The sequence below is a fragment of the Andrographis paniculata genome, unplaced genomic scaffold (genome assembly GCF_009805555.1).
Source record: "Andrographis paniculata isolate CXL003 unplaced genomic scaffold, ASM980555v1 Contig49END, whole genome shotgun sequence".
Classification (NCBI taxonomy): Eukaryota; Viridiplantae; Streptophyta; class Magnoliopsida; order Lamiales; family Acanthaceae; genus Andrographis; species Andrographis paniculata.
In genome coordinates, this window is record NW_026137583.1 from 4,631,673 (window position 1) to 4,659,112 (window position 27,440).

Genomic DNA, 27,440 nt, shown 5'->3' on the forward strand with positions numbered 1-27,440 from the left:
TATTACCATCCCTTCTCCATATCGGTTTCTCACTCTATATCAGTTTCTCACTCTATCATCACTCCATATATCCCTCACCCTCACCCCCACCCCCTCCACCTTAATTATAGTTCATCTTCACCAATACTAATAATCAAGAACTCATCGATCATGAGGATCATCGATTAATTTAAATAATTCTCGATCGATTGATCGATCAAATCAAACATTGATTTTTTATTTTGGATTTGGCGATGGGAAGGCCTCCTTGCTGCAACAAGATCGGCGTGAAGAAAGGGCCATGGACTCCCGAAGAAGACATCATCCTCGTCTCTTACATTCAAGAACATGGCCCTGGAAATTGGAGGGCTGTTCCTACCAACACCGGCAAGTATTTCATTACATCAATTGATCATCTTTCTTCCTGATTTTGTCTGATTTTGTAATTTCCCTAATCGATCCTCATCCATCACTTGTATGTCTTCTTCAGTTCGGATTCTTGTTGGTTCGTTAATGGCTACCCCTTCATTAATTGCTGCTAACTATTTATTGCTCTCTTAACTGTTTCTTCCTCGCCGGAATTAATCATCGGAATTATTTTCCGGCTTCTTATTTTACCTTCTGCAGGATTGCTCCGATGCAGCAAGAGCTGCCGGCTCCGGTGGACGAACTATCTCCGGCCGGGGATCAAGCGCGGGAACTTCACCGAACACGAGGAGAAGATGATCGTCCACCTTCAGGCTCTTCTCGGCAATCGGTACCCAAATCGAATTAATTAATTAGGGCTAATGATTTGGGAATTAGGGTTTGAGAATTTGGGGATTTGGAAAATCAAATTAATTAGGGTAGTGATTTGGGAATTAGGGTTGGAAATTTGGGGATTTGTTCATGATTGGATTCAATTGATTGATTAATCGTGAATTGTTGCAGATGGGCCGCCATAGCTTCGTACCTTCCTCAGAGAACTGATAACGACATCAAGAACTACTGGAACACTCATCTGAAGAGGAAGCTGGGGAAGATGGAAGGTCACTGCGAGCACGAACAAATCTGCCATGAAAATGGAAGCTTTTCTGATTCGAATTCGAAAGGGCAGTGGGAGAGACGACTGCAGACGGACATCCACACGGCCCGACGGGCCCTCTGCGAGGCCCTCTTTCTCTACAAGCCCGGCGAGAATCCGTCGTCGGAATCTGCGATCTGCCGGAAATCTCCGCCGGAAAACGCGCCGATTCCGGCGCCGGCGGAATATGCGTCCAGCGCCGACAACATCGCGCGCCTCTTAGAGAATTGGAACAAGAAATCCCCAAAATTTTCCCCCGCCGGCTCGTCGGAGAGCCGCCGGAGCTTTTCCCGGAACAACCAGTCGGCGGCGGCGCAGAGCTCCAGCGAGGGGACAATTGTTAGCGCGGCGTTCGTCGGCTCGAATTCGGAGGTTTCGACCACCGCCGCGGCGGCGGAGGATCAGATCAGCTCCGGCGGCGGCCATCTCCGGCGTAAGGATGAAACCAGGTCGAATTCTGAGACGCAAATGCCCCTGAGCTTGCTGGAGAAATGGCTGATGGAAGAAGCCTCTGGGCAGGGGCAAGATGGGGATTTCATAGAGATCACTGCTGATTTGTTCTGAAGAAGCCATTAATGGCGACGAAGTCTGCTTCAGCTTCTTCTTCAGAACAACTCGGCAGTTCGATTCTCGTTTCCTTTAATTTTTCTGCTGTTTTTTTTTTTTTGTTCTCTTTTTTGTTCTTCTTCTTCCCGTTTTAGACTGTCGAACGCTGATCCGCCATTAATATGACGCCAATCCATCTGCAAGAAAGAGACAGCCAATCGATCTTTACCTCTTCGTACAAAAACTAAGTGTAAATTATAGACTTTAGAGTGGTCTCATGTTTGTACTCTCTGCATCTTTTGGTGTACATCCCTGAGAAATTATCATTAGGGTTTTATTACACTTTTAATCATTTGTACTAAGGTTTTCTTCACTCCCTTTTATATTGTAACTAATTTCTAAAATATAACAATTTAAATCCTAATCAAGTGTTTTTTTTAAAAAAAAATACTACAAATTAATGAGGGTATGTAAAAAAACAAAATAATACTATTACTTATAATCCAAAATATTTAATTCAGTGGCTATTATCCATTTAATTTAATTTAATTCATATCTATTTCTAGCTTCAGTAATGGCTATTTATATATTTATGCATCATCATCATCAGGATTATTATTATTATTATTATTATTATTATTATTATTATTATTATTATTATTATTTATTTTATTTTTTTATATATTTTTTTATGACGTTTATTATTATTATTATTATTATTATTATTACAACTACGTCTACAAACGAGTTATTGTTATATTAATGCACATAGTATTTATCAATCAAACTCAGCACATTTAATTTCCTATTAATTAATTAAATTAAAGTTTGTGGCCATATTCTCAAACTAATTAAAGTATATAATAATAATAATAATAATAATAATAATAATAATAATAATAATAATAATAATATTTATTTATTACTTCCAATAGAGATTTTCAAATTTAACCATAAGTTTATTATTTATTATATGCGTATCCAATTATTTATGTTTAATAGATTTTACATTTTTCAAATATAAATTGTTCACTATTTTAGTATAGTTTCTCGTATGATTCAAGCATCATAACTTTCAGTAATTTGGCCAAATTAAATTGAGAATAATTTAAATTTTAATGATCAAATTCTAATAGCTCATAAAAAAAAAAAATTGGGAATTTAAATAGATTATTGTGTTTCGATATGATTTTTATATTTGATTTGTCGTTACTCTAACTATCATGTGCTTTTACGTGATTTGTCATACGTACTTTCGAAAAATGACATAGATGAGTTAAAGTGATGGAAATTGACCATTTTATCAAATAATATTCTCTATGTCTCTTAACAATATATTTATTTTTTCATTTTGTTCTTCTCATAACAAACAAAGTATTCATTTTCTTTTTAAATAACTGTATAATTTATCTAACATTACAAATACCTTTTCAATTTACAATATATTACACAAATATCATTACATTTATATCATACAATACTAATAAGTGTATTTTAGTCTTTTTTACCTTTATTTATATTACGTTCCAATATAATACTAATATTTCTAAAATTTTGTGCAAAAATAAATGAATAAATAGATTTGAGATAGAGAGAGTATCACTTAAGAAATTACATTTATATACATTTTTTGAATATGAAACACATTCTATAGGTATGTTTATTTTGTATTTTAATTTGAAGTATTTTTATGTTAGATCTAAAAAAAATATATCGATAGTATACAATTTAATAATATGTGTTGAATTACTAATTTTTTGTAAAAAAATAAAATATATTATATATTGCATGAATATGCATATATATTTTATTTTTTTGTAATATTAATTGAAGAACATGTCAAATATATATATATATATATATATGAAGAACATACCTAATAAAAAAAGTAAAAAAAAAGTGTCATTTTAATTTTACAATTCAACCCCAATTTTATTTTTCTTAGAAATTATTATAATAAATATCTTATTAATATTTTGTTTAATTATATATATATATATCTTTTCAATATTAAATGTTGAATACATCAATATATATCGTTTTAAAGTATTTTTAGACAAATTGTTATCTGATCTTTATAAAAAACTATTAACATAAATGATTAATCAATTATTTATTTTATTCAAAAAAATTATTTAAAATATTTTACGCTTTTTATTTGTATAAAACTTGCTTAATTTAAGTATTTATTTATAACCAAATATCAGTTTTAATGAAATATGGTATTTTATATAAATTTTACATTAAAACAAGGTGATTTATTTTGTGCATTTTTACTCAAACATAATAGGATTTTTGTTATATAATTTACTATATTAATTATTATATTAAAATGTAAATACAAAAAGTAAATATAACCATTAGAACCGAGCGGACAGAGCATTACATTTGCCTCACATAAAAATTCTATTATTATTTATATACGTGGAAATTTGACCCGATCAAAAAATAGGTAATAAAATCACATGAAGTACATGTTTTCACAATTAATTAATTCATCGCCCCGTCAACGAACCCCAATCCTCAAGCTACGAATTTTTCACATACATTTATTTTGGAAGCTTCCCTATTTTATTAAATATAATTTTTTATTTTTTATTTTTAAAAAAAAGGTTTATAGCATTCAAATTCTAGAATGCATTGTGGGATTGCACGCAACGCATTAGTGTTAGTACGAAATTATGAGTATTGTGGTTTTGAATTTGAAATTATTTTTAAATAGTAAAAAAATGGTTTGAATGTTACATTTTTTAAGAAATATGAGAAAAAAAAAAAAAACATATTATTTGTCATTATTGTTGTTATTTATGAAATTTTAATTTTTGTTAAATTGGCATAATACAATGGGCCATGTTAAAAAATAAATGAGGTAATACATCATAACAGAATAGGCCCATTTTTATGGGCTTAGGCCCTAATTAATGAGCCCAATACTATTTGCTTCTTTGATTGCTCAGACCCAAATGATTTGATACGAAGAAGTATAATATTCTCCCGTCCAAATAAGTCTCAAAATAATAGTCTCATTTTCGTAAATAATTATATCACTATAAAATTATCCTTACTTTTTTATTATTATTACACAATTGTCACTATTCTTTACACTAATACATTCACAAGAGAATTTTTTTTTTTTATATGTATTTTTTACCCATTCCGTGTCAAACGCAAACCAAATTATAGTTTTGGGACGGAGAGATTATATTGAATGTAAAATTATTATTTTTGATAATATATTATATGAAAAATCTGTGTTTATTGTGATAAATTTTCTGAAAATTTGATTGACTCTTCGTCTGAAATCAATTTGTAAATTTTATGATTATGACTGTCGAAAAAATATCAATCTAATTTTTTTTTTCTTTTTTTTAATGGTAGTTTTAATACAAGTTAAGAATTATTTATTTATCATTACCCTACATTATTTTCATTAAAATAGAAGATTTAGAAATAGATAAAAAATATTTGTTAATTGAGAAGTAAAAAAAAATAAAAGAATTTGAACGAGTCCTACATATTTAAAAAATTTAATTAAATTGAATTATATTTATTAAGTATATTTAAAATTGATAAATTTATTAAAAATAAAAAATATCATTTTTGTGAAAAAAGAAAAAAAATGATAATTTATGACGGGAAGAGAAAATACTTCCTCCGTCCCAATACACTATTCCTATTTACTATTTTTGTCCGTCATAAAATAATAGTCTTATTTCTATAAATAATTATATTACTATAAAAGTACTCATATTTTTTAATTATTATTATACAATTACCACTACTGTTTACACTCATAAGGGCAAAAAAATCATTTATCCATACTTTTTATCCATTATCAATATAATATCAATATTTCTTAAATTTTGTATAAACAAAGACTATAGTTTTGGGGCGGAAGAAAGTATATAAATATAAGAAACAAGATTAAACACACCCCTACTGGTGTACAAGTAAAACCTATTCTAAAATGGCGGCTTCAGAAATAGGGTTCGGACAATAATGGGTTGGCCCTTTTGTACGGAATTCCTCATCTAGCTGTCGGCCCACATTACTCACCACACAATCTAAGGCCCACAAAAATATATTTTATTTTATTCTATTTTTTTATTATAATAATTTAGATGTAATAATTTATTAAAAAATCAGTATAGAAAATTGCTATAGATGAAAAGTAAAAATATTGGAATCAAACTTCGAAATAAAATGCTCAAAGTGTATATATTTGGAATTTATTTTGTATTTTAAAAAATAATTTAAATGTACAAGAAAAAAAAATGTATTTTTATAGAAATTACTAGAATATAAAAATTTAAAAAAACATACACACAAGTGTATTTATTTAGATTTATGATTTTTTTTATTATTATTTTTTTAAATCTGAACAGTAGTATAAATAAATATAATGTTTTGTATAATATATATATATATATATATATATATATAACAATGAATATTTTTTTAGTAAAAAATAAAATAAAAAATAAAATCAAACTCCAACCAATGTTAGAGTTGTTGATCCATCGAGTCAACCCAAGTATCTTATCTTTGGACTTGTCAATCAATTCAAGTTGACTCAAGTACCTTTTGGTTGTTTACATATATATTTTCAAAAAATTTATAATATTTATTTACATTATTTAAAAAATATTTAATTATTTTTCTTTTTCACATAATATTATTTTATTAAATATTAACTTTTTAAGTTGTGTCTTGTGGATTTTAGACAAAGTTTTTACTATTAAATTTTTTTTTTCAAAAAGTATCAAATTAAACAATTATTATTTTTTTTATATTATACTATAAATTTATTTTACATTCAAAATATCAGATCAATATTTATTTATATCACATCAAATAATTATTTAAATTAAACTATTACTATTCAAAAATCCAAACAAAAAAACTGAACAAACACACCCTTATTATTTCTAAAATTTTAAAATTTTCTATCTAAACGAAACTTTATTTTTGAGTTGTTTTTATTATTATGAATCTAAGTGTTTAATTCTCTTATTTATACTAATTAAGCTTTGTCTATATAAACAATTTTTAAAATTTTAATACAACATTATTTATGAATTACTTCTTCCATCTCAAATACCGTACAACATTTGTGTTTGGCACAAAAATTTAGGTGGAGAGTATTAAATATGATGATTTGAGATAATTTGGATATTAAGTAATGTAATTGGAGAGAGAACTGATTATTTATTTTTTTATTTGAGAGATGCGATGAGATAAAGTGAAATATGTATTAATATATGTATATAAATATTATTAAATATTTTTAAATTTGAAAATATTGCAGTAAATTTGGCACAAATAAAAAAAAATATTGCAGGGTGTTTGGGACGAGGAACTATAATTTTTCTAAAATAAAATTGCACCAAATGTTTTTTTTTTTCTTTCAAAATATTAGGTTAAAAATTAGGGGTATTTTTTATATTTGTATATAAATTATTTTTACTATAATAAAAATACCAATTTTGAGTGAGACTATAAAAATGATAAAAATTATATATTAAGTTGTATCGGAGATAATATTTTTTTATTTACATATATTATTAGTATTATTATTTTAAAAAATGTTTTAGTTTTAAAATAGATTAATTTACTAGATTTTCGACTGGCCTTTATATATAATTCCTCCTGTCTCAAAATTATAGTTTTTAGTTGTGTTTGACACGAGATTTAAAGAATATTAATATTATATTGGTAGTGTATAAAAAATATGAGTAAAAGATTTTTTTGCCTTTATAAGTGTATTAATGTAAAAGGTAGTGGCAATTGTGTAATAATAATGAAATAATTTTATAATGATATAGTTATTTATGAAAATAAGACTACTATTTTGGGACAAGCAAAAATGATAAACAAGACTATTGTATTGAAACGGAGAGAGTATATATTATTGAAAACGATGAACAATTCCGACAAGGATTGTGTTGAAAAATCCATTCTATGGTATGTTGTTTGGAGCATGCGTGCAATCCAACATAATATATTACATCTCCAAATAATAATAATAAAATTTGAAAACATCATTCTAACACGTTGTACTCTAGCTGTCAAGCAAATATATATTGGTTGTATTGAACAATAATTTTAATAAATACTCGCTCCGTCCATAAATTATTGTCCTATTTTTTTATTTAGGACGTCCAACAACTATTATTCTATTTTTTTTTTAAATATGAATTTTACATTTTTACCTTCCATTCATTTATTACTTTTAATATCTACCATACAATTAAGGACAAATTTGTCAATTCATGACAAAAGACAATAACCTAAAAAACCGTGCATATACACTTTACGACAGTAGAAATTGGACGGAGGGAATATAATATACTATTAAATGATTGTAATATAATGTATGAATATTATGAAAATTATATGGATGGGTTAATGAAATGCTTTGATTTTTGAAAAATTAATTTGAATGTGTAAATAATAATGACATATTTATGAATAAATATAATCGAAGAGGACAAGTTAAGAATTATGTAATAATTTTGTATAAATAAAAACCATATATATAATTTGCTAATATTTACATTATAAAAAATGGACAATCTTTTGTGTCTTTTTAAAGCAGTTGAAAAATCATTTCCAATTATTTTTTCCGAGTCAACTCTTCAGTCTCTATATTGTTCTCTTGTTTGTTGTTTGTTGTTTTTTATTTTTTTTATTTTTATTTTCTTAACAATCCTTAATCATATTGGACTTTGCATAATAATAATAATAATAATTATTATTATAATAATATCTTACATTATAATTTCTTTTTCAATTTGTATTTATTTATTTAGAATTTCCCGAAAACTCTAGTGATTTTACTATTATATCTAAATGTAAAAATATTTATACAAAAGTGACACTCATTATCCAATATATTTATTTACTCTATCCGTCCATAAATATAGTTTTAATTGAGTTGGACACGAGATTTAAGAAATATTAATATTATATTGGCAGTGAGTAAAAGTATGAATAAAAGATTTTTTTTACTCTTGTGAATGTATTAGTGTAAAAAATAGTGGCAATTGTATAATAAAAATGAAAATGTAGGGGTAGTTTTACAGTGATATGATTATTTATGAAAGTAAGACTATTGTTTTGAGACGGACAAAAATGATAAACAAGACTATTATATTAGGACGGAGGGAGTATATTGGATTTATTATAGTGTTGATTTAAATTTATTACCATCATGCTCATTAGTCTTCAATTGCACATTGTAATAATATACACGATATATAATTGTCGTTGCTAAAATTAATTATGACATATATTGTCTTGGGATATTGTTATATGCTATTAATTTATGTAATATATATTGTATTATATTGAAATAAACTACTCGTAGGAAATAAAGAGAGAGCTCAATCACTTGATCTGATTTGTAACCACTTCAGAAAAAAAAAAAAAAAAAAAAAGTTTATTTTTGTAAAATTTAGGAGTATTTTAATATATGTATATTGATTTTTTATTTTTTTTACTATAATAACAATTAGATAATTTTAAATGAGACAAATAAAAATAGTATATTAAATTGAAAGGAGGGAGTCTAGTAATGATGAACATCCTTTGATCAAACTTTATTTAAAGGAAGAATTTTCTATATTGAGATTTGTCACCACTAGAATATTCATGAAATTTAATAGTTTTATAATATTTTCATAATTTGTAATAATTAATACTAAAATTTTTAAAAAAATTATGGGTGTGCTATTTATAAATAATGTATGATTTAAAATTAATTTGTTTTGTGTTTGACGTTTGTAGGATTCCTACCGTTCATTAATTTTTTTTTTCTAAAAAATATTAAATCGAATATCTATTTTTTATTTTTAAAATTATACTAAAAATTAATTTTGTATTCAAAACATTATATCAATACATATTTATCATTGTACAACTATTCTAATTCAAAATTTTTACTATTCAAATCCTAACTCGAAATCCAAACCCTTAAATTTTTTTTTTAAAGAAAATCATAGAAATCTTCATGTTCTTGTATTCTTATTTTCTAATTTTGTTTTCATTATCTTATTTTATCTCTAAAATTAACATATTCATTTTTTTTTAATTTTTTTTATTACATATTTTCTTCATGCATAACAAGTAACAACACATAAAACTACTATTTCACTTATTTTTTTATTTTTATTTTTATTTTTATTTTTATTTAAAAAAAAACCAAATAAATAACCTAAATGGCAAAACAATTATCCATTAACAATTGTTGTATAATTGAGATGGGCCAAACACCTCTTTGGAAGCCCAATAATAATTCAAAATAAAAACCCAGCCCTAATCTTCTTCTTCTTCTTCTTCAGTTAGTTTATTCAGCGGTTTCCTCTCTCACAGGCGACACCGCCAAAGTTCTCTGCAGAGCGCTTCGTCTTCTCCGGTGCAAATGTGCGAAAAAAATGTAAGTTCGTTTCTTCTCTTCTTTTGAAAATAGCAAAAAGTTTGAGAATCGTTTAAGCATTTGCAGCAATTTTGACAGTGTATGAATTATGATGTTTTGTTGTTCGAATTCGATCTCGGAGATGATTAATTCCGCACGATCATAGCTGAGATTTTATTATTGGTCTGATCGGAATATTTACTTGGATTCATTCTTCTGAAATTGATTCGATGGGAATATTATTGATGTTACTGCACAATCACAACATTCATCTTCAGTTTATGCTTTCTCTATGAAAATAATTAAGAAATTTGTTGTTTGAGATTTGTGAATCAAATTCACTTACCGTATGCATATATTTCATGATTTTTTATTGATTTTAGAGTACATGGATTTATATAAAAGAACAGCACGTGAAGAAGCTGCTAGACTATAGCGGATCGAACTGAGCATTTTGAATTAAAAAAAAGGTATGTTGTTAATATTTATATTATAATAATTTATAAGCTTTTCGTAGTAATATATATATATATATATATATATATATATACACCGAATGAGGCAAATCGGCACCATAATAATTTTTTTCCTTTGAATACATATAAAACATAGCTTTTTGTTTAACACATGCATTGTTGTATAGATGCACTTGTTGAGATATTTTAGATATTTAGTTTTAAATTTAGTAGATTTATATTTAGATTTGATCATAGGCTTAATCTCATTATTTTTTCCCAAAATTTTTAACAGCACTTATTTGATCAGATTAGCATATCTTATAGGAGTAAATTAATATTAATTTACAAACCCTAGACCTAAATTTAAAACTTTTGCTTGAATTAACCTCCAATAATCTATTAATATATGCATGCAGTTGTATTTTGATCAATAATTTATACTGTTATATTGTTTAACTTAATGGTTATAATTTATATTTAATACATATATTTTTTACTGATTATTATACCATGTAAATAAAATTATACATAATCTATATATCAATTAGAACTTTTTTTTTTGTCAAAATAAAAATTGCGGACATGCATAAAACTTATTTAATATTATAAAATGTACATAGATTTATATTAAAACATGACATATATTGAATAAATTATACTCCCTCCGTTCACGAACTAATGTACTACTTTCCTATTTGGAATATCCAACAATTATTGTCATTTTTTTATTTTTATACACAAAATTTACTCTTTTACCCTTAGGGGGCGTTTGGTACAGATAATGGAATTGCAGAGAAATGATAGTGGAGAATAGAATTGGAGAGAAATGGATTTGAGTAGAGAATGAGAATTAATTCTCTTGTTTGATAAAACAGAGAATTGATTTGAGAAATCTAAAAAAAAAATGCAGATATATGAATAAGCAAAAAAAATAAACGATTAACACGATAAAAAGAGAGTTTTAACGAATGAGAATTCATCAAAAATATTTTTGGTAAATTTTTTTTAAAAAAATTATAAATTATATACGATATTTTTTAAGATTATATTTTAGTACAATTTCTTAAAATGTCGTAAAAAATTAAATACTTTTAAAATAAATTAAGTTTGTTTTTTGTAAAATTAAAATAATATAATTTTTAAAAAATTATAGAAATTAAATAGTACAAAAAAATTTAAAAATTTTAAAATATATATACTGCAACATAATTTCTCTTCATTTCTCTGCGTATGGGAGAGAAATGAAAACAGAGAAATGGAAATGATTTATTTCCCAAAGTTCCATTTCTCTTGACTCAAACAAACAAGAGAAATGATACTATTTCCATTTCTCTGGCCGCATTTCTCTATACCAAATACAACCTTATTTTATTTACTCTTTCATTTTCTATACATAAGATTAAGAACAAATTTGTTATTTTATAATAAAAACCTAATTGCCTAAAAATGCGTGTAAATATCCAATATAAGTAACGTGCATTTGCAGGGGTTAATGTTTAGTTATGTTAAAAATCATAAAAATCATTAATTTCTGTATTAGGTTTTGTTTCATTACAGTTCAAAACACAAATCACCATTATTCATTTAAATAGAAATTTTTTAATAAAAATATGCTTCCTCCACCCATTCTTAAATTTTTATTTGACTTTTGCACATGGATAAAAATAAATTAGTATTTTAACAGATATATAGTATGACCAAATAATATAATACCCATCTTACCCATGAAAAGTAATGTAAAAATATAAAAAGTAAGAGTATGTGATTTGTTTTCCCCATTTTCTTAAAAATCTATTAAAAAAGACATACACCTTCTATTTATATATAAAAATTCTTATATAATTTCCATTTATATATTTTTTTCTCCAAGTTTACATTCTTGAATCTTATATGTATTTATAAATACATCACAATCACAATGACACAATTTATATATTTAAAAAAATTCTTATCTTTATCATAACACTTATCCACTTTCCTACAAAATCCTAATTTCGATAAAATATAATACTATATATGTATATTAAAATTAACTTTTAGGTTTTATGAGCATATATACTTTTTAATTTTAATACACGAAAAAAGCATTTTACAGGTAGAATAATATATTAATGAATGAAATCGTATAATTGTATTTTATATAAATACCAAATAAAAGACAGAAAAACATGCTTTTCACATCAACTTAGAATATTGCAAATGCTTATTTAAGAAATGGACAATCTTTTCTGTCTTTTTAAGGCAGTTGGAAAATCATTTCCAATTATTCTTCCAAGTCAACTCTCCAGTCTCTATATATATTATTATTATCCTGTTTTTTGTTTTATTTAATTATATAGTTTTTTTTTTTAAGTTTAATTTCAAATTCTCATTATATAATATTATTTATCAAAATATAAAGATTTTTCAAAAGACATTATATTTAAGTTATTGACTAAATTAAAAAATACAAAAAAAATAAAAAAATAAAAAATCAAAGCCTAAAAGAAAACACACACATATATATATTTTAAATCTATATTCTTTCAAGAAGATAAACCTGAATTAATTAAACAAATCAATAGTTAAAAAAATTAAAATTAGAAGAAGGAAATTCACATAGATGATTTGCTAATTAAGTTAGCTGGCAAAATTTTAATCATTAAAAATTTCTAAAAAAAATCAACTCAAAGAAATGAATAAAATAAAATAAAATAAATAACAAACTAAACGATGGATTAACATTATTTGTTATTGATATCATAAGAAATGAGTTATTTGAATATATATGAAAGTGAATTTTAAATTTATTACATGATATTTGAAATGCTTCATAATTCAAATTCACTATTTGCTTAGTTTCGATGGATTAACATTATCATCTTATATTTAACGAAATATTTTGAAATTTATTAGATTTTTCGAATCACTTAAAACAAGTAGGCCCTTATTTTCTTTCCACACGTTGGATTTATTTATAATACCCCGACATAATTCAACATCTCAAATCAATAATAGTGAATTATTAACCATAAATTAAATTCAATAAAATCATGTCATCAAACCATGGCTGCCGATTGTTAGGCCCCTAAACGTGGGCAACGAGCATGGCCGGGAATTTTCTGAGCCACGGCGCCAAAGTAGTTTTTTTTTTTTTTTTTGGTGGCAAATAGTTCATCGCGTGTATTGCTTGAATGTAGGGTGTGTTCAATAAAGATGATTTGATTTGATTACTCAATCATTGTATATTTATATATATGAATCGATTAATACATAAAACATTTAATTCTAAAACCTAAGCACGCCCTTAGTCGAAGTGTAGCTTGGTTGAGTTCGAGTAGCTAGCAAGGAGTTGTAAATGGATTGCTCGATATACTGAAATGATCGAGACTTGAAGGGAGGTTAATATTACTTGTTTAAAAACTGTTTTCGCCCTAATTTTTTTAATATCTTTACACAAAAAATATACTCCATCCGTCATGCAAATGTTTACTCATTTAATCGGGCACGAGTTTTAATAAAAGTGAATAGTAATAGTTACTTTTTCCTTTTATAGTAAAAAAAGTACAAAAATATAATAATCTTTTACTTAAAAAGGAAACGAGAATATTTTTCAATGACAACTAAAAAAAAAAAAGTGAACATAGATTTAAATGACAGAGGGAGTATATTTTTTCTGAAATCAAATATTATTTTAATAGAAACTTTAAACTTTTAGTTCAATCCAACTTAAAATGAAACACTCCAACAATATTAGGCTTGGGGTTGGATCTATTGTCAAATGGAGGCCCATTACCACCAAAATTATTTATACATATGTGTATATTTAATATTTTTAAGTTATTTATAAATTTAAATTTTAAATTATTTAATATATTGAACCAACAATCTTTTATTATTATATAAATTATTTTAATATTAATTTAATTTCAAAAAAATAATTTTACTAATGGTATATAATTTTATTATTTAATCTATTATTTTTTTTAAAAAAAGATTTAAGCATGTGCAACCTTTGTTTATTTAAATCTATTTTTGTTAATACTATTTACTATTTAATCTATTTTTTTTACTTGCATTTAAAATATCACATGTAACAAATTTTTTTTTTTCTTATAATATTTTGCTGAAATGTATTTTAAAAATTAAATTTATTGAAAAACTCAGATATTTGTAAGAACATTATATTTTAATCAATATAAAATATCAATGTTAAACTTGCATAGTATTTCTCGTATTTATTATGAATAAGAATATAGATTATTTAATTATAAGATTTTTTTCCTTTTTTTTTTTCCCTTCCTAGACTCCTTAAAATTTAGAAACAAAACCTATGTGATGTTCGAGAATGGTCGAGCATGGTCCGGATGTTGTTGAGTGATGTCGAGAATAGGAATAAGGAGCTATGACCGATAAGTGACAAAATAGTACTAAGCCCTAAATGTGCATATACATTTTTAGCTCGGAAAAGCATCAATAACAAGTTTGAAAAATTAAGTGCGTGTATATTCTATAGTAATTTGAGAATGATTGACGTCATAAATAAAATTCTAATATGCGCACGAACGAATAGAAAATACACTTAAAACACTTGATCTAATCTCTCGCTAGGATTAGTCAACGATCACATAATAGTCTCGTCTCTTTATAGTGAGACGAGAAAGCTATTGCAAAAATCAATATCAATCTATTTCATTTTGTTTATGTTTTTTGTTATGCCTAAAGTCGAATGCATGAGTTCAAAAACTTAATCAAAGATAGATAGATGTTGGGTTTACTTGGATTTTGGTTTTGATTTTTTGATAGAATAATAGTTTGAATGTAATATTTTGAAAGAAAAATAATATATTTTTACAGTGAATCGTGATATATGCATAACAAAAAATTGAAACAAAAAAATCATGACCCAATTGTCCTATTTCCATATTGTTTTACCTTTTTGTATTGTCTCATTAAGCCCATATTTTTGGTGTACTTTGTTTTGCACAAAAAGTAAAAAGTGAAGGGTGAAAATACTTGTGACATGTTTTCAAAAATAAATCTACAAAAGTGGGAAAAGATATATAGAAGCAAAAAAAACTTTCTAGTAGTAAAACATGCCTAAATTAATTCCTTTTATAAGTTGTGGCATTACATGTGACCAAATGTTGATTAACACTTGAAAATTTTCACTCCTTCACATGTATTATTAAACATACCCTTTTTAGGGTCACACAAAATACACACACTCACATACACATACATGTGTAATATTTTTTTTTTTATTTTATTTTTTATATATATATATTTTTGAAAAAGTATTTTAAGATGGCTTAAAGTATTATAAGGTGGCTTTGTGAGAGGATTACTCACCAAAAATGAAAAAAGTGAGATTGATTGGGGAGTCTCGGACAAGCTCGAGTGCGCACATTGTCACTGTGGTTCAATACGCAGAATGCCAAAAGAATCATGCAGCCGATATTGGTGGATATGCCGTTGATGGGTGTCGAGAATTTATGGCTTCGGGCCCGGAAGGGACAGAGGTTGGACTTGTTTGCGCAGCATGTGGTTGTCACCGAAACTTCCATCGCCGGATAGTGCATGTGGTTCCTCAAGCCTCCGATCATTAATCTTTTGATCGGAGAAAGTTTTTACAAATTTTTATCTTTAATTTTTTTTTTTTTTTTTAGCAGCAATTTCAACATTGTATTGTTATTATACTTTGTACAATGTAATGATTCGGAATTTTATTCTTTTGAGAGAATTGTAACAAAAAATAAATTTATCTTAGAATGCATAAAATCTTGTTTGCTCAACAATGTATTATATATTAAAATAGTCATAATTTTAGCATACAATATATTGAGTTTGAAACATAGAAAATATATTTACAAGGAACAATTTCTACACAAAAGTACATATATATATTTTATATTAATACCATATTTTCACTTACCTAATATAAAATACTAATACATTAAAAAACATAAAGTGAACAAATACTTAAATGATGATGCAATAGTCTATTAATTGTACAAAAACATTATGGATATCATATGCATAAATTTCATCACATAAAATAATAACATATGGACTTTAAGTTCAAAAACAATTTTCAGAACTATATATAACAATTATCATTAACTTAACTTATATATGTCTAAAAAAAATCATTGATAAGCATATATAAGTAACGATATATAGCTTATAATTGATTTGGAAAATATATAATTAACAAGATATCATATAGTCTTTATAAAACAATATTTATAATTTGGAACGAAGATATTGTCTACTTCTTCCAGGAAGTTTTGCCAATTTCGATGGCTAGACCCAACATTAATAAAAACCATATTGGGTTGGCCTAAATCGATTCAATTTGATCGATTAAAATTCTTTATAGTCGACGGCCCGCTTTATAATATTCAACATATATGATAGAATTTTAATACTCCCTCCGTCCCACATACCATGTCTACGTTGCCGTTTCTATCCGTCTCACATTCCATGTCACTTTCTTTTTTTCGAAAATAATTACACACTTTAATCTCATTTTAAATTTTTAATTTTTTTTAATTTTAATTAAACTAATTAGTTATCTTAATCTTAATTTATAATTATTTATATTATAGAATAATTATTTTCACTAATACATTCTTAATTATCTACTAATTACACCCCTCCTAAAATACATGTATACAGTATAGCATAGCAGACACGGAAGGAGTGAGTATATAGGATTATTCTAATGGATTAAATAATTACAAGATAAAATAATAATTTACATCAATGGATTACTAATTTTACCTAAAATATTCTTAATTTTAGTGCTAAACTATTTAATAATAAATGAGAAAATAGAGGTATTTAGCACAATTATTAGCTTAGAATAGTTTAATTCCCCTAGTTAAAGGAGGATTACTTATTATAAATTATAGTATTCTATAATCAAACTTTAATTTAATATTTTAAAGTAAATAAATAAGTGATTAAATGAGATATAATAATCTTATCAAATCTAATCACTCATACGAAACACACCCTTATTGCATATATCAATTTTCTTACATACACACATTGCATAATGCAAAAATTAATCAATTGTAACAAATTCTATTTTAATTTGTTTATGCCCAAGGTTGATGGAACGAAAATATATTTGTAATAGTTGATCAATTCTCAAAATTTTGAGTGTTGTTTAAAATTGTCCAAAACCAATTTGCATGTCACTAACTAAGTAATTGAAAATAATAACACACTTGACCTAGTGTTGCTGAGAACTTCGATCTTGATCAAAATGAGTTAGTAGCATCGGGTAAGGCTATGTAATTTTGAGCTAGATCATGCACAACATATGACGACAATTAACATATGTCCAAGGATGCGTCAAATGCTCATAGAGCATAATCAACACATGGTATGCATACGCGTGCGCCAAAACAAAGTTTGAAAATGTCAAATCATTGTGAAATAAGTTGACATACATTTATTGAAGTCGAAAAAGGTAAAATTGTCGGTTTATATTTTGAATTATGTGACTCTATTTGTCTGACTTTTCGGAAGCAATCTCCGCTAACTATAAATTAATTTAAGTAATTTTGCTCTCTCAATTTTAAATAACAATGTATTGAATAAAAAAAAAATTATGTTAAGATATTATTTGAGGATTAAAAATTTTGTTTTAAGAATACAATAATAAAGCCGCATACTTTTATAGTCTAGTTTCAATTCTTCTACTATTCAATAACATGTAAAATGCACTATATCTTCTCATAAAATATCACATCCAAACTCCTATTAAAAAAAAATCAAAAATAAAAAATCAAACTCTAGAAGAATACATCCAAATTATAACAAACAAACACAAACTTCCTAATGAACCAAATGTACTTTAAATTGTTCTTCCAAGGTGTGTATTTGTCATGTGAATGGTAAATCACATTCATGCTTTGGTTAAGCATGAAGATTTACCTAGTCACATGAAATACACATCTTTAGGGTTTTCTCAACCCTATAAATATGTGTGTATTCATCTCTTGATAGTAGCATAAGGTAGTGAGGAATTTGAAAAAAAAAAAAAACAAAATGAGGAGAATGAGGATCTACCCGCTACCTCCAACGCACATGAGGCGACGTGTTCCCGTGATTCATTATGGCGAATGCCAAAGAAATCACACCCCGGAAAATGGAACTCGCACCATAGATGGGTGTCAAGAATATATTTCCAATGGTCAAGAAGGAACGGAGTTTGAGTTTATTTGCACTGCTTGCGGATGTCATCGTAGCTTCCACAGGCGCACCGTCCGTGAAGTTCATGAAAATATTGATAACAATTAAGATCTTTTTTTAGAAAATAGCATTTATATGTTTAAGTTTGTATTTCGATTGTGTTTCGTGTGTTTGCATTTGAGTCATGTTTCATTCTAGTTTGGATATTCATATTATGTAAGTTGTTCTATTTTAATCATGAGCAGTATTGTATTTCAGTTATTTCTTGTTCTATTTTGGATATTTATATATTGTGAGTTTTTTAATCCCTTGCAAACATGAAGTAATACAAAGATATGGATCAAAATAAATAAGTAAAAAATCAAGAAAGGTAATTGCAATACAAAATTGATAGTTCATAAGAAATCCATTGAAGAAGATTTATAAAACATGATCTGAATCTAAAATATTAGAATCTACTTTCACACGATCGATCTAATTATAAGTTCATGTATTTAAAACAGCTATCTGACTTGATTAAATATATCAATTTTTTTTTTTTTTTTTTAATGAAATTTAGATATGACTAAAAATGGTGTGGAAATCAGGGTTGAGAAAAAACCATATGGATATTTTACTATTCAATCTTTGGTGTTATTTTATTTTTCAAATGATACATTATAATTATGTGCATATATTATCGGAAATAAAAATTTAATTTCAAATTTTACAAATCAGACATAACATAATTGAAAATTATCTATGGTCCCATTTGGATAGAAGAATTTAGATTTGAAGTTCATTGTAAATTCCAATTGCTTGTTTGGATTTATTGTATTTGGAGAGATATCATGAGATATAGTTTTACGATTTCATTTTATTTTTTGGATCGTATTATATTTTTACAAAATATTGAAAACATATATTCTACTATGGTCTGGAAAAACAATACAAGCAAATCAATATTAACAAAAAAGAAAATGAAAAAAGAGCAAATTAGGAAGTGGAACAAAGTTGGATTTCAAATGAATCTTTTAGAATGGATTTGAAATAACATAAAAAAGATTTTCAAATACCTTGTGAATTTTTAATCCTTCATTATTCAAACAATTTTTTGAAATTTAATAATTGTATTTGAAATAACTTGAATTCAAATTCTTCACCGTGAATAGATCAACTAATCGGCTCAAGTTCATACACTCAATCTATTTTGTTATCATTCCATTTAATGATTTAGAAATATTTTGAATTTTAAATAATTGTAAAAAATCGAATAAAATTCAAGTTAATTTTGATATTTTGAATAAAAATAATTTTTTTATATAATAACTTAAACAAATAATAAATATTTGATTTAATTTTTAATAATACAAAACAAAAATAAAAAATAAAACAAAAGCAAGCCAACTAACTCGTTCCAAAATACTTGAAAATAATTATTTTTAAGTGAGACCGACAATAAAAAAAAAAAAAAAATATATATATATATATAAATTGAACTAAATTGCAATTTCAAAATTTGTAGGAATTTCAAAGCTAAGTTTCGGAAAATAAGAGATCTTCAAATAAATTGTTATTTCTATCCCTTGCGCACGAAATTAACCTCGTGGTGCATATACATGTAATTAACGGCAGATCTACATTAGCTTACGTTAAGCTTTTCAGCATCGAATGATAACAGCAATTCATTTGAAGATAGTCTTATTTAAAAAATAAATAAAAATAAAAGAACTAAAAAATTAATGTTCATATTGAATCCCATCGTAAAAAGAAAAAAATTACAATTTTTCCTTACTAATTTTATCGAAAGTATATCCTTAATTTTAATGCTAAACTACTCACTAATAAACGAAAAAATAGATATTTAGCACAATTATTAGTTTAAGATAGTTTAATCTCACCTCTTAAAGCAGGATTGATTATACTTATTATAGTATTATAGTATCGGACTTTAAGATATCACAAATTTTAATCCTTAAATTAAATAATTAAGTGGTTAAAGTGGAAATTAATAAACTTATTCTATCTAATCACTCAAAGTAACACAATCTTATCGTATACATATCAATTTTCTTACCTACATACATTGCATATAACAAAAACTTATCACTACAGAATTAATTTTTTCAGCCCAAAGCTGATGGTACGAATTTATATTTGTAATTGTTGATCTACGATTCTCATACAAAATACGAGTGTTCTTTAAGATTGTTCAAGAATAATTTTGCATTAAGTAGTTGAGAATAATATCACATGCTTAATTGACTATTGATATTGAGAAATCCCAATCATGGGCTGAATGAGTTAGTAGCATCAAGTAACGCCATGTATTTCCTAGCTAGATCATGCACAACACACGACGACAATTAACACATGGTCAAGGATGCATCAAATACTCGTGGAGAATGATCTGTAAATGGTGTACATACGAATTCGTGGGCCGAGACTTAAAGTTCAAAAAAGTCAAATCATTGTAAAATAAGATACATGTATTGAAGTCGAAAAAGGTAAAATTGTCAGTTAGTATTTTGAAATATTTGAGCATGTTTGTCTTGCTTTTTGAAACCGAATAAATTAACATACATTCAAGTAGTTTTGCTCTAATTTTTTTTTTTTTTACAATTTTTTATTTTATATATCTACATAATACATAATACATTAATATTTATATAATACTAGTTTTAGTAAATCGATTTATAATAAGCATATGCATTTATATACATGCATTTATATAGAATTTTGTTTTCTAAAATGACTTAGATATTGAATATATCTTCATTTGGGCAATACTTCAGTACATATTATAATTTATTATAATTAAACACTACAAGAAAATATCATTTTTGTAACGAAATTTTTTCGTCCTTAAATCTATTTTTTCCATTACTAGTGACATTAAAAACGAAATTAGGGATGAAATTATGGTAACTACTAAAACGTTTTTGACAAAATTCCGTTATAAATATACTAATTTTTTTTGTAGTGAAATATATTATCCCATATTTCAAAATTCATCCAAACAACATTTCATTAATTTCTATTCTAAAAAGTTCTAATCTTAAAAAAAATCCAAAACCCAACCAATTTTGAATAACAATGTATTAAATATAAAAAATGTATTAGAATCTAGTATTATTATTTGAGTATTTAAAAAAATATGAATAAACGAACGAAACTATGTTATTCATTGTAGAGTTCAGTATTTTTTAATCACGATTCTCTATTAAAATACAATGTTTTCTTTCCTAAAACATCATCTAATTCAAAACTACTGTTAAAAAAAAAAAAAAAATCAAATTCTAGAGGAACACACCCATCAAACACAAACAAACACAAAAATTTGCTAATAAAAAAACAGATGTAGTTTAACTTATTCTTCCAAGGTGTGTGCTTATCATGTGAGTCAATGAAACTCATGCTTTGGTTAAGCATAAAAATAATTACCCAACACATGTAATAACACAACCTAGGGTTTTCTCATGCCTATATATACATATATATTTTTTTAATTGTATCATAAGGTAGTTCGTAATTCAAAAAAAAAAAAGAAAAATGAGGATTAGAAGGGTTGTCGGTTTACCTCCAACGGACAGGGGCACACGCCTTGTACACGTAGTTTACTATGGCGAGTGCCAAAAAAATCATGCGCCGAGCAATAGACCTCATACTGTGGATGGCTGTCAAGAATTTATGGCTGCGGGTGAAGGCACCGAACTTGAGTTTATTTGTGCCGCATGTGGTTGTGAGCGAAGGTTCCACCTGCCTATTATCCGTGAAGTTCCCGAAAATAATCATAACAATTAAAACCTCTTTAAATAATATTTTCATATCTAAATTTGTAGTTCAATCATGTTTCGTTTTATTTTAGATCTTTATATGGGAAGTTCTTTCATTTCAATCATATTCCTTATTGATGTATTTGAGTTATTTTCTATTCTATTTTGGATGCTTATATATTGTGAGTGTTTTTTAACGGCGTGAACACTAAGTTAATGATATCAACATAAATAAATAAATAAAAACCATGAATTGTAATTGCATTACAAAATCGATACTTTATTAAGTAATCCATTACAAAATCGATACTTTAGTAAGTCATCCATAAAAGTCAATTTATTAAGTAATCCATAAAAGTCAATTTTTGGGAGTATTATACTATAAGTCACACGTGATCGGAACGTAAAATATTTGAATTTACTCACACCTGATCAATATAATTAATAAACTCGTGTACTTAGAATAAATATCTGACTTTGGCCAAATATCAAAAGGAATATAACTCACACGCACTCAGAATAATATTTGAATATACTCGCATACTATCAATCAAATTAAGTCGTGAATTTAGTACAAATATCCGACTTGGCCAAATATAAAAAATAAAAAATAAAATTATATCATACCTTAAAAAAAAAAAAAAAAAAAAACAAATGAAACTTAGATATAACTCAAACTTGATGTGTGGCAATAGATCAAGAAAAAACCATATAGATATGATTATATTGTACTTTGTGTTATTTTATTTTTAAATTATATACACTATAATGTGTACATATGTTTTACTATTTATTAATTCTTGTTGGATTAGAAACTAAAATTTGATTTAATCTTTTATAAATTAGATACAAAATAATTGAAAATCATCTAAAAAGCTCAACTTGGATCAGGTTTTAAGGGTGTGTTTGGTTAGGGTTTAAATTTTTTTGTTTAGATTTTCAATAGTACAATTTTGATTAATTTGATGTAATATAGATAGATATTGATGTGATATTTTGAATATAAAATTAATTTTAATATAATATAAAAGTAAAAATATGAGTTTAAATTATGTTTTTGTTTTTGTCTTTTTGGGTGTGGGCGAGGGAGGAATCGGTGAATAGTGAAAATATTGTGAATAAGAAAATTTTATATAAGTTGTAATGTAATATAAATTAATATTTTATATGGTGTTTTGAAGAAAAAAAATATTTAATATGAAAATAAAAATATATTTTTGATTTGATGTTTGTAATAATAAAAAATAATGAATAATAAAAGTTCAGTCCCAAATACACATCCAAACACACCTGCTTTTTATAGAACAATATATAATATATGTCTTATAATTAATTAAAACTATAAATCAACTTGTCGAATGCAGAATGACTGTCTCACTTAAAAATTCGAAATGTTAGAGAAACACAACCATTAATTATTTATTCGCAAATGAGAATCCTCAACACATCTAAATAATTAAATTTTATCTACTAAACCTCAACACATGCTAGCTAGGAGTCAAGTTTGTTTGGTTTTTATTCGAAGTTGGGTTGGTGATATGAGTTTTGGTCTAAATAGTATTTTAATATAATATTTTGTGCGAATAAATAATATATTTGTTTTGAAATAGTGCGAGATGAATAGTGAAACTATTGATATCGGGAAAAAAAAAGGTGTGTTTAGTTTATATGATAGAATTATAAACTATGAGATTATTCTAATGAATCACATATATAATCACAAGATAAAATAATGCAATGTTTACATCAATGGATTATTACACATTATTACTAATTTTACCTAAAATATTCTTAATTTTAGTCCTAACCTACTTAGTAATAAAGACCAAAATAGATATACAGCACAATTATTAGCTTAGGATAACTAAATTCCACCATATTAAAGGAGCATTAACTATATTGAATTGTAGTGTTATTGTATCCAACTTTATATTACCCCAAATTTTAATACTCAAAGTAGACAAGTGATAAGATGGGATATAATATTGTTAACCAATATAATCACTCAAACTAAACACACTTTTATTATATATATATATATATATATATCAATTTAAATTTCTTACATACATACATAGCATATAACCAAAAAAAATATCATGACAATTTATTTATTTTTGAATAATTTGCATATCATTAATTAAGTGGTTAAGAATAATAACATATGTTTGACCTAACACTGCAAAAAAATAATATATTTGTAACGAAATTTCGTCCCTAGTGTTCACGTAGCTAACGTAATTCCGTTTCTAATTTCGTCTCTAATGTCATTAGTAACGGAAAAAGTAGATTTAGAGACAAAAAAATTTTGTTACAAAAATAATTTTTTCTTGTAATGTAATGGTACTGAGAGTGTCCGATCATGACCAAAACGAAGTTAGTAGCGTCAAGTAAGACCATGTATTTCTGAGAAAGATCATGCTTAACACATAACAACAATTAACATAAAGCTAAGGATGCGACAAATACTTGTGAAGTATGATTGGCACGTGGTGTGCATAGACATTCGTGTGCTATGACAAAGTTCGAAAAAGGTCAAATAATTGTATATACGTTGAAATACATTAATTTATTGAAGTCGAAAAAGGTAAAAATTGTCGGGTTGTAGTTTAAAATGTTTGAGTGTGCTTGTTTGGCCTTTTGGAACCAATCTCGAATAATTAGACATTCAAGTAATTTGCCCTAGATTTATCCTAAATTTCTTGATTTTATTTTAATTTTCCTTTTTATAGGGATTGTTTACAGTTTTTTTTTTTTTTTTTTTTTTTTATATAGATCTACATAATATATATATAATTCTATTTTTTATTTTTTTTTAGGAAATTGATGTATGATAAGCACATATATATATTATATGCATTATATAGGATTTAATTTTCTAAACTGAGTTAGATACTGAATATATTATCATTTGGGCAATATTTTTAGTATATAATTTCAATTAATTTTAATTAAATATATTATCTCATATTTCTAAATTCATCCAAACAACATTTCTTTAATTTCAATTCAAAAAATTTTCAGATCTAAAAGCAAAATCCAAAATCCATTTAATTTTAAATAATAATGTATTGATTTTTTTTTTTTTTTTTTAAAAGAAGAAAGTATTAGAATATAATATTATTTGATGATAAAAAAAAATATTTTTAAAAATAAACAAATGAAGCTACGTTATTTAGTTTAGAGGATAGTTTCAATTTGTTTAGTATACAACTATTACGATTCTCTGTTAAAATACATTATTTTTTCTTATACAGAATTAAATTCAAATTATCTTTAAAAATAAAAATAAAAATATTATAATAATAATAATCATATTCTAGAAGAACACATCCCAGTTAACATACAAACAAACACAAATTTGCTAATAAAACAAATTTAGTTAACTTATTTTCCAAAGAGAATGCTTTATCATGTGTGAGGAAGCATGTAAATCATTCCTTAACACATGTATTAACACATCCTACAACTTTTTCATCCCTATATATATATGTATCTATATATATTTTTATTGCATCATTATAAGGTAGTTAATAATTTAAAAACAAATGAGGAGAAGAAGGGTTGCTGCTTTACCTCCAGCGAACTGGAGCCCACGCATTGTACGCGTTGTTTGTTATGGCGAATGCCTACTGAATCATGCACCGAACAATGAATCCTATATAGTCGATGGTTGCATGGAGTTTGTGGCCGCAGGTGGTCAAGGCACGACACTTGAGTTTATTTGTGCTGGATGCGGATGCGAGCGTAGGTTCCACCTCCGTATAATCCGTGAAGTTCTTGAAAATCCTGAGATCAATTAAAATCTATTGAAGTAATATTTGAATTTGTAGTTCAGTCATGTTTTGTATTGCATTTCAGTCTTATTTCGTTTTTACTTCGAATATTTTTATAATGTATGTTGTTTCATTTTAATTGTGTTCCTATATATATTTCAATTATTTTCTGTTCTATTTTGGATATTTATATGTTGTGAATTTTTTTTTGATAGCTCTCAAACACAAAGTTAATGACAACAAAATAAATAAATAAAAATCAAGAAAGGTAATTGCAATAAAAAAAAAATGATATTTTATTGAGTAATTCACAAAATTCAATTTATATTATATGTTAATGTAAGTCACACGTGATTGAATCTAGAATATTCAAATATGCTCAAACATAATCATTTAAAATAAACTCGTGGATTTAGAATAAATATCGACTTGACCAAATATAATATATATAACTCACACATGAGCTAAATGTGAAATAGTTGAATCTACTAACTCATATTCAGTCTAATAAAATCGTGAATGTAGTACAAATATCCGTGGCCAAATATATATATATATATATATGTAGCAACAAATATATCAAGCGAAAACCATATAGGTATTTTAATATTCAAATTTGGTGCTATTTTATTGTTACAATTATATACATCATTATTATGTGCATATAAAGTCTCAATTTCAGAGATTGCCATTAAGTTTTAATATAATTATTGTGTGTTTACACCCTTTTTTTTTTTTAAAGAAAAAAAGTCGGTTATATGTTGGTTTGTTAAAGAAAATAATGTATTTTTGTCACATAAATTACGTAATAAAGAAATTTAAAATGAATTGCATGGATGTGTATTATTTATTTTACAGTTAAATTTGTTTATATGGATGTGTATATATATATTTTTATTTTGTAAATAAAATACTTATTAAATCTGATATAAAATAAAGCAATAATATTTGATATAATGTTTAAGAAGATAACCAAAAAATTAATAAGAAACATAAAATAAAGCTCTCAATCTCAAATATTTTTATTGGAGATATATTTCATTTGTGTTTTATATTTTATATTTTAATATAAGAATTTGATAATACCTTGCAAGAAAAATAAAATTAAATATTTGTAAGAAGAACATAATCTTACTATTTATTTTTCAGTATTATTCATATATAATTTTTTTTAAAAAAAAAATAAATTATATCAACTATTAATATTAAATGAGATATAATAATTTTATCCAATCTAGTTACTAAAAGTAAATACTCTCT

At 25.5% G+C, this 27,440-nt stretch overlaps 1 protein-coding gene and 1 long non-coding RNA gene across 2 annotated transcripts; both read left to right on the forward strand.

Annotated features, from left to right (window-relative positions):
* LOC127253104 (myb-related protein 306-like) lies at positions 1 to 1,938 on the forward strand. Its single transcript, XM_051277544.1, has 3 exons — positions 1 to 366; positions 607 to 736; positions 910 to 1,938. Exons 1-3 carry the CDS (start codon positions 234 to 236, stop codon positions 1,604 to 1,606), a joined length of 960 nt encoding a protein of 319 aa, XP_051133501.1. The 5' UTR covers positions 1 to 233; the 3' UTR covers positions 1,607 to 1,938.
* An 8,007-nt stretch (positions 1,939 to 9,945) lies between these two features.
* LOC127253072 (uncharacterized) lies at positions 9,946 to 15,793 on the forward strand. The gene is made up of 3 exons (XR_007839200.1): positions 9,946 to 10,025; positions 10,388 to 10,474; positions 15,769 to 15,793. It is a non-coding gene; the product is annotated as an uncharacterized LOC127253072 (long non-coding RNA).
* The last annotated feature ends 11,647 nt before the right edge of the window (positions 15,794 to 27,440 follow it).

Coding starts and splice junctions, on each gene's coding strand:
- LOC127253104 (XM_051277544.1), top strand. CDS start 234: ATGGGAAGGCCTCCTTGCTGCAACAAGATCGGCGTGAAGAAAGGGCCA. Junction 367..606: donor GGCTGTTCCTACCAACACCG/GCAAGTATTTCA, acceptor TACCTTCTGCAG/GATTGCTCCGATGCAGCAAG. Junction 737..909: donor CAGGCTCTTCTCGGCAATCG/GTACCCAAATCG, acceptor GAATTGTTGCAG/ATGGGCCGCCATAGCTTCGT.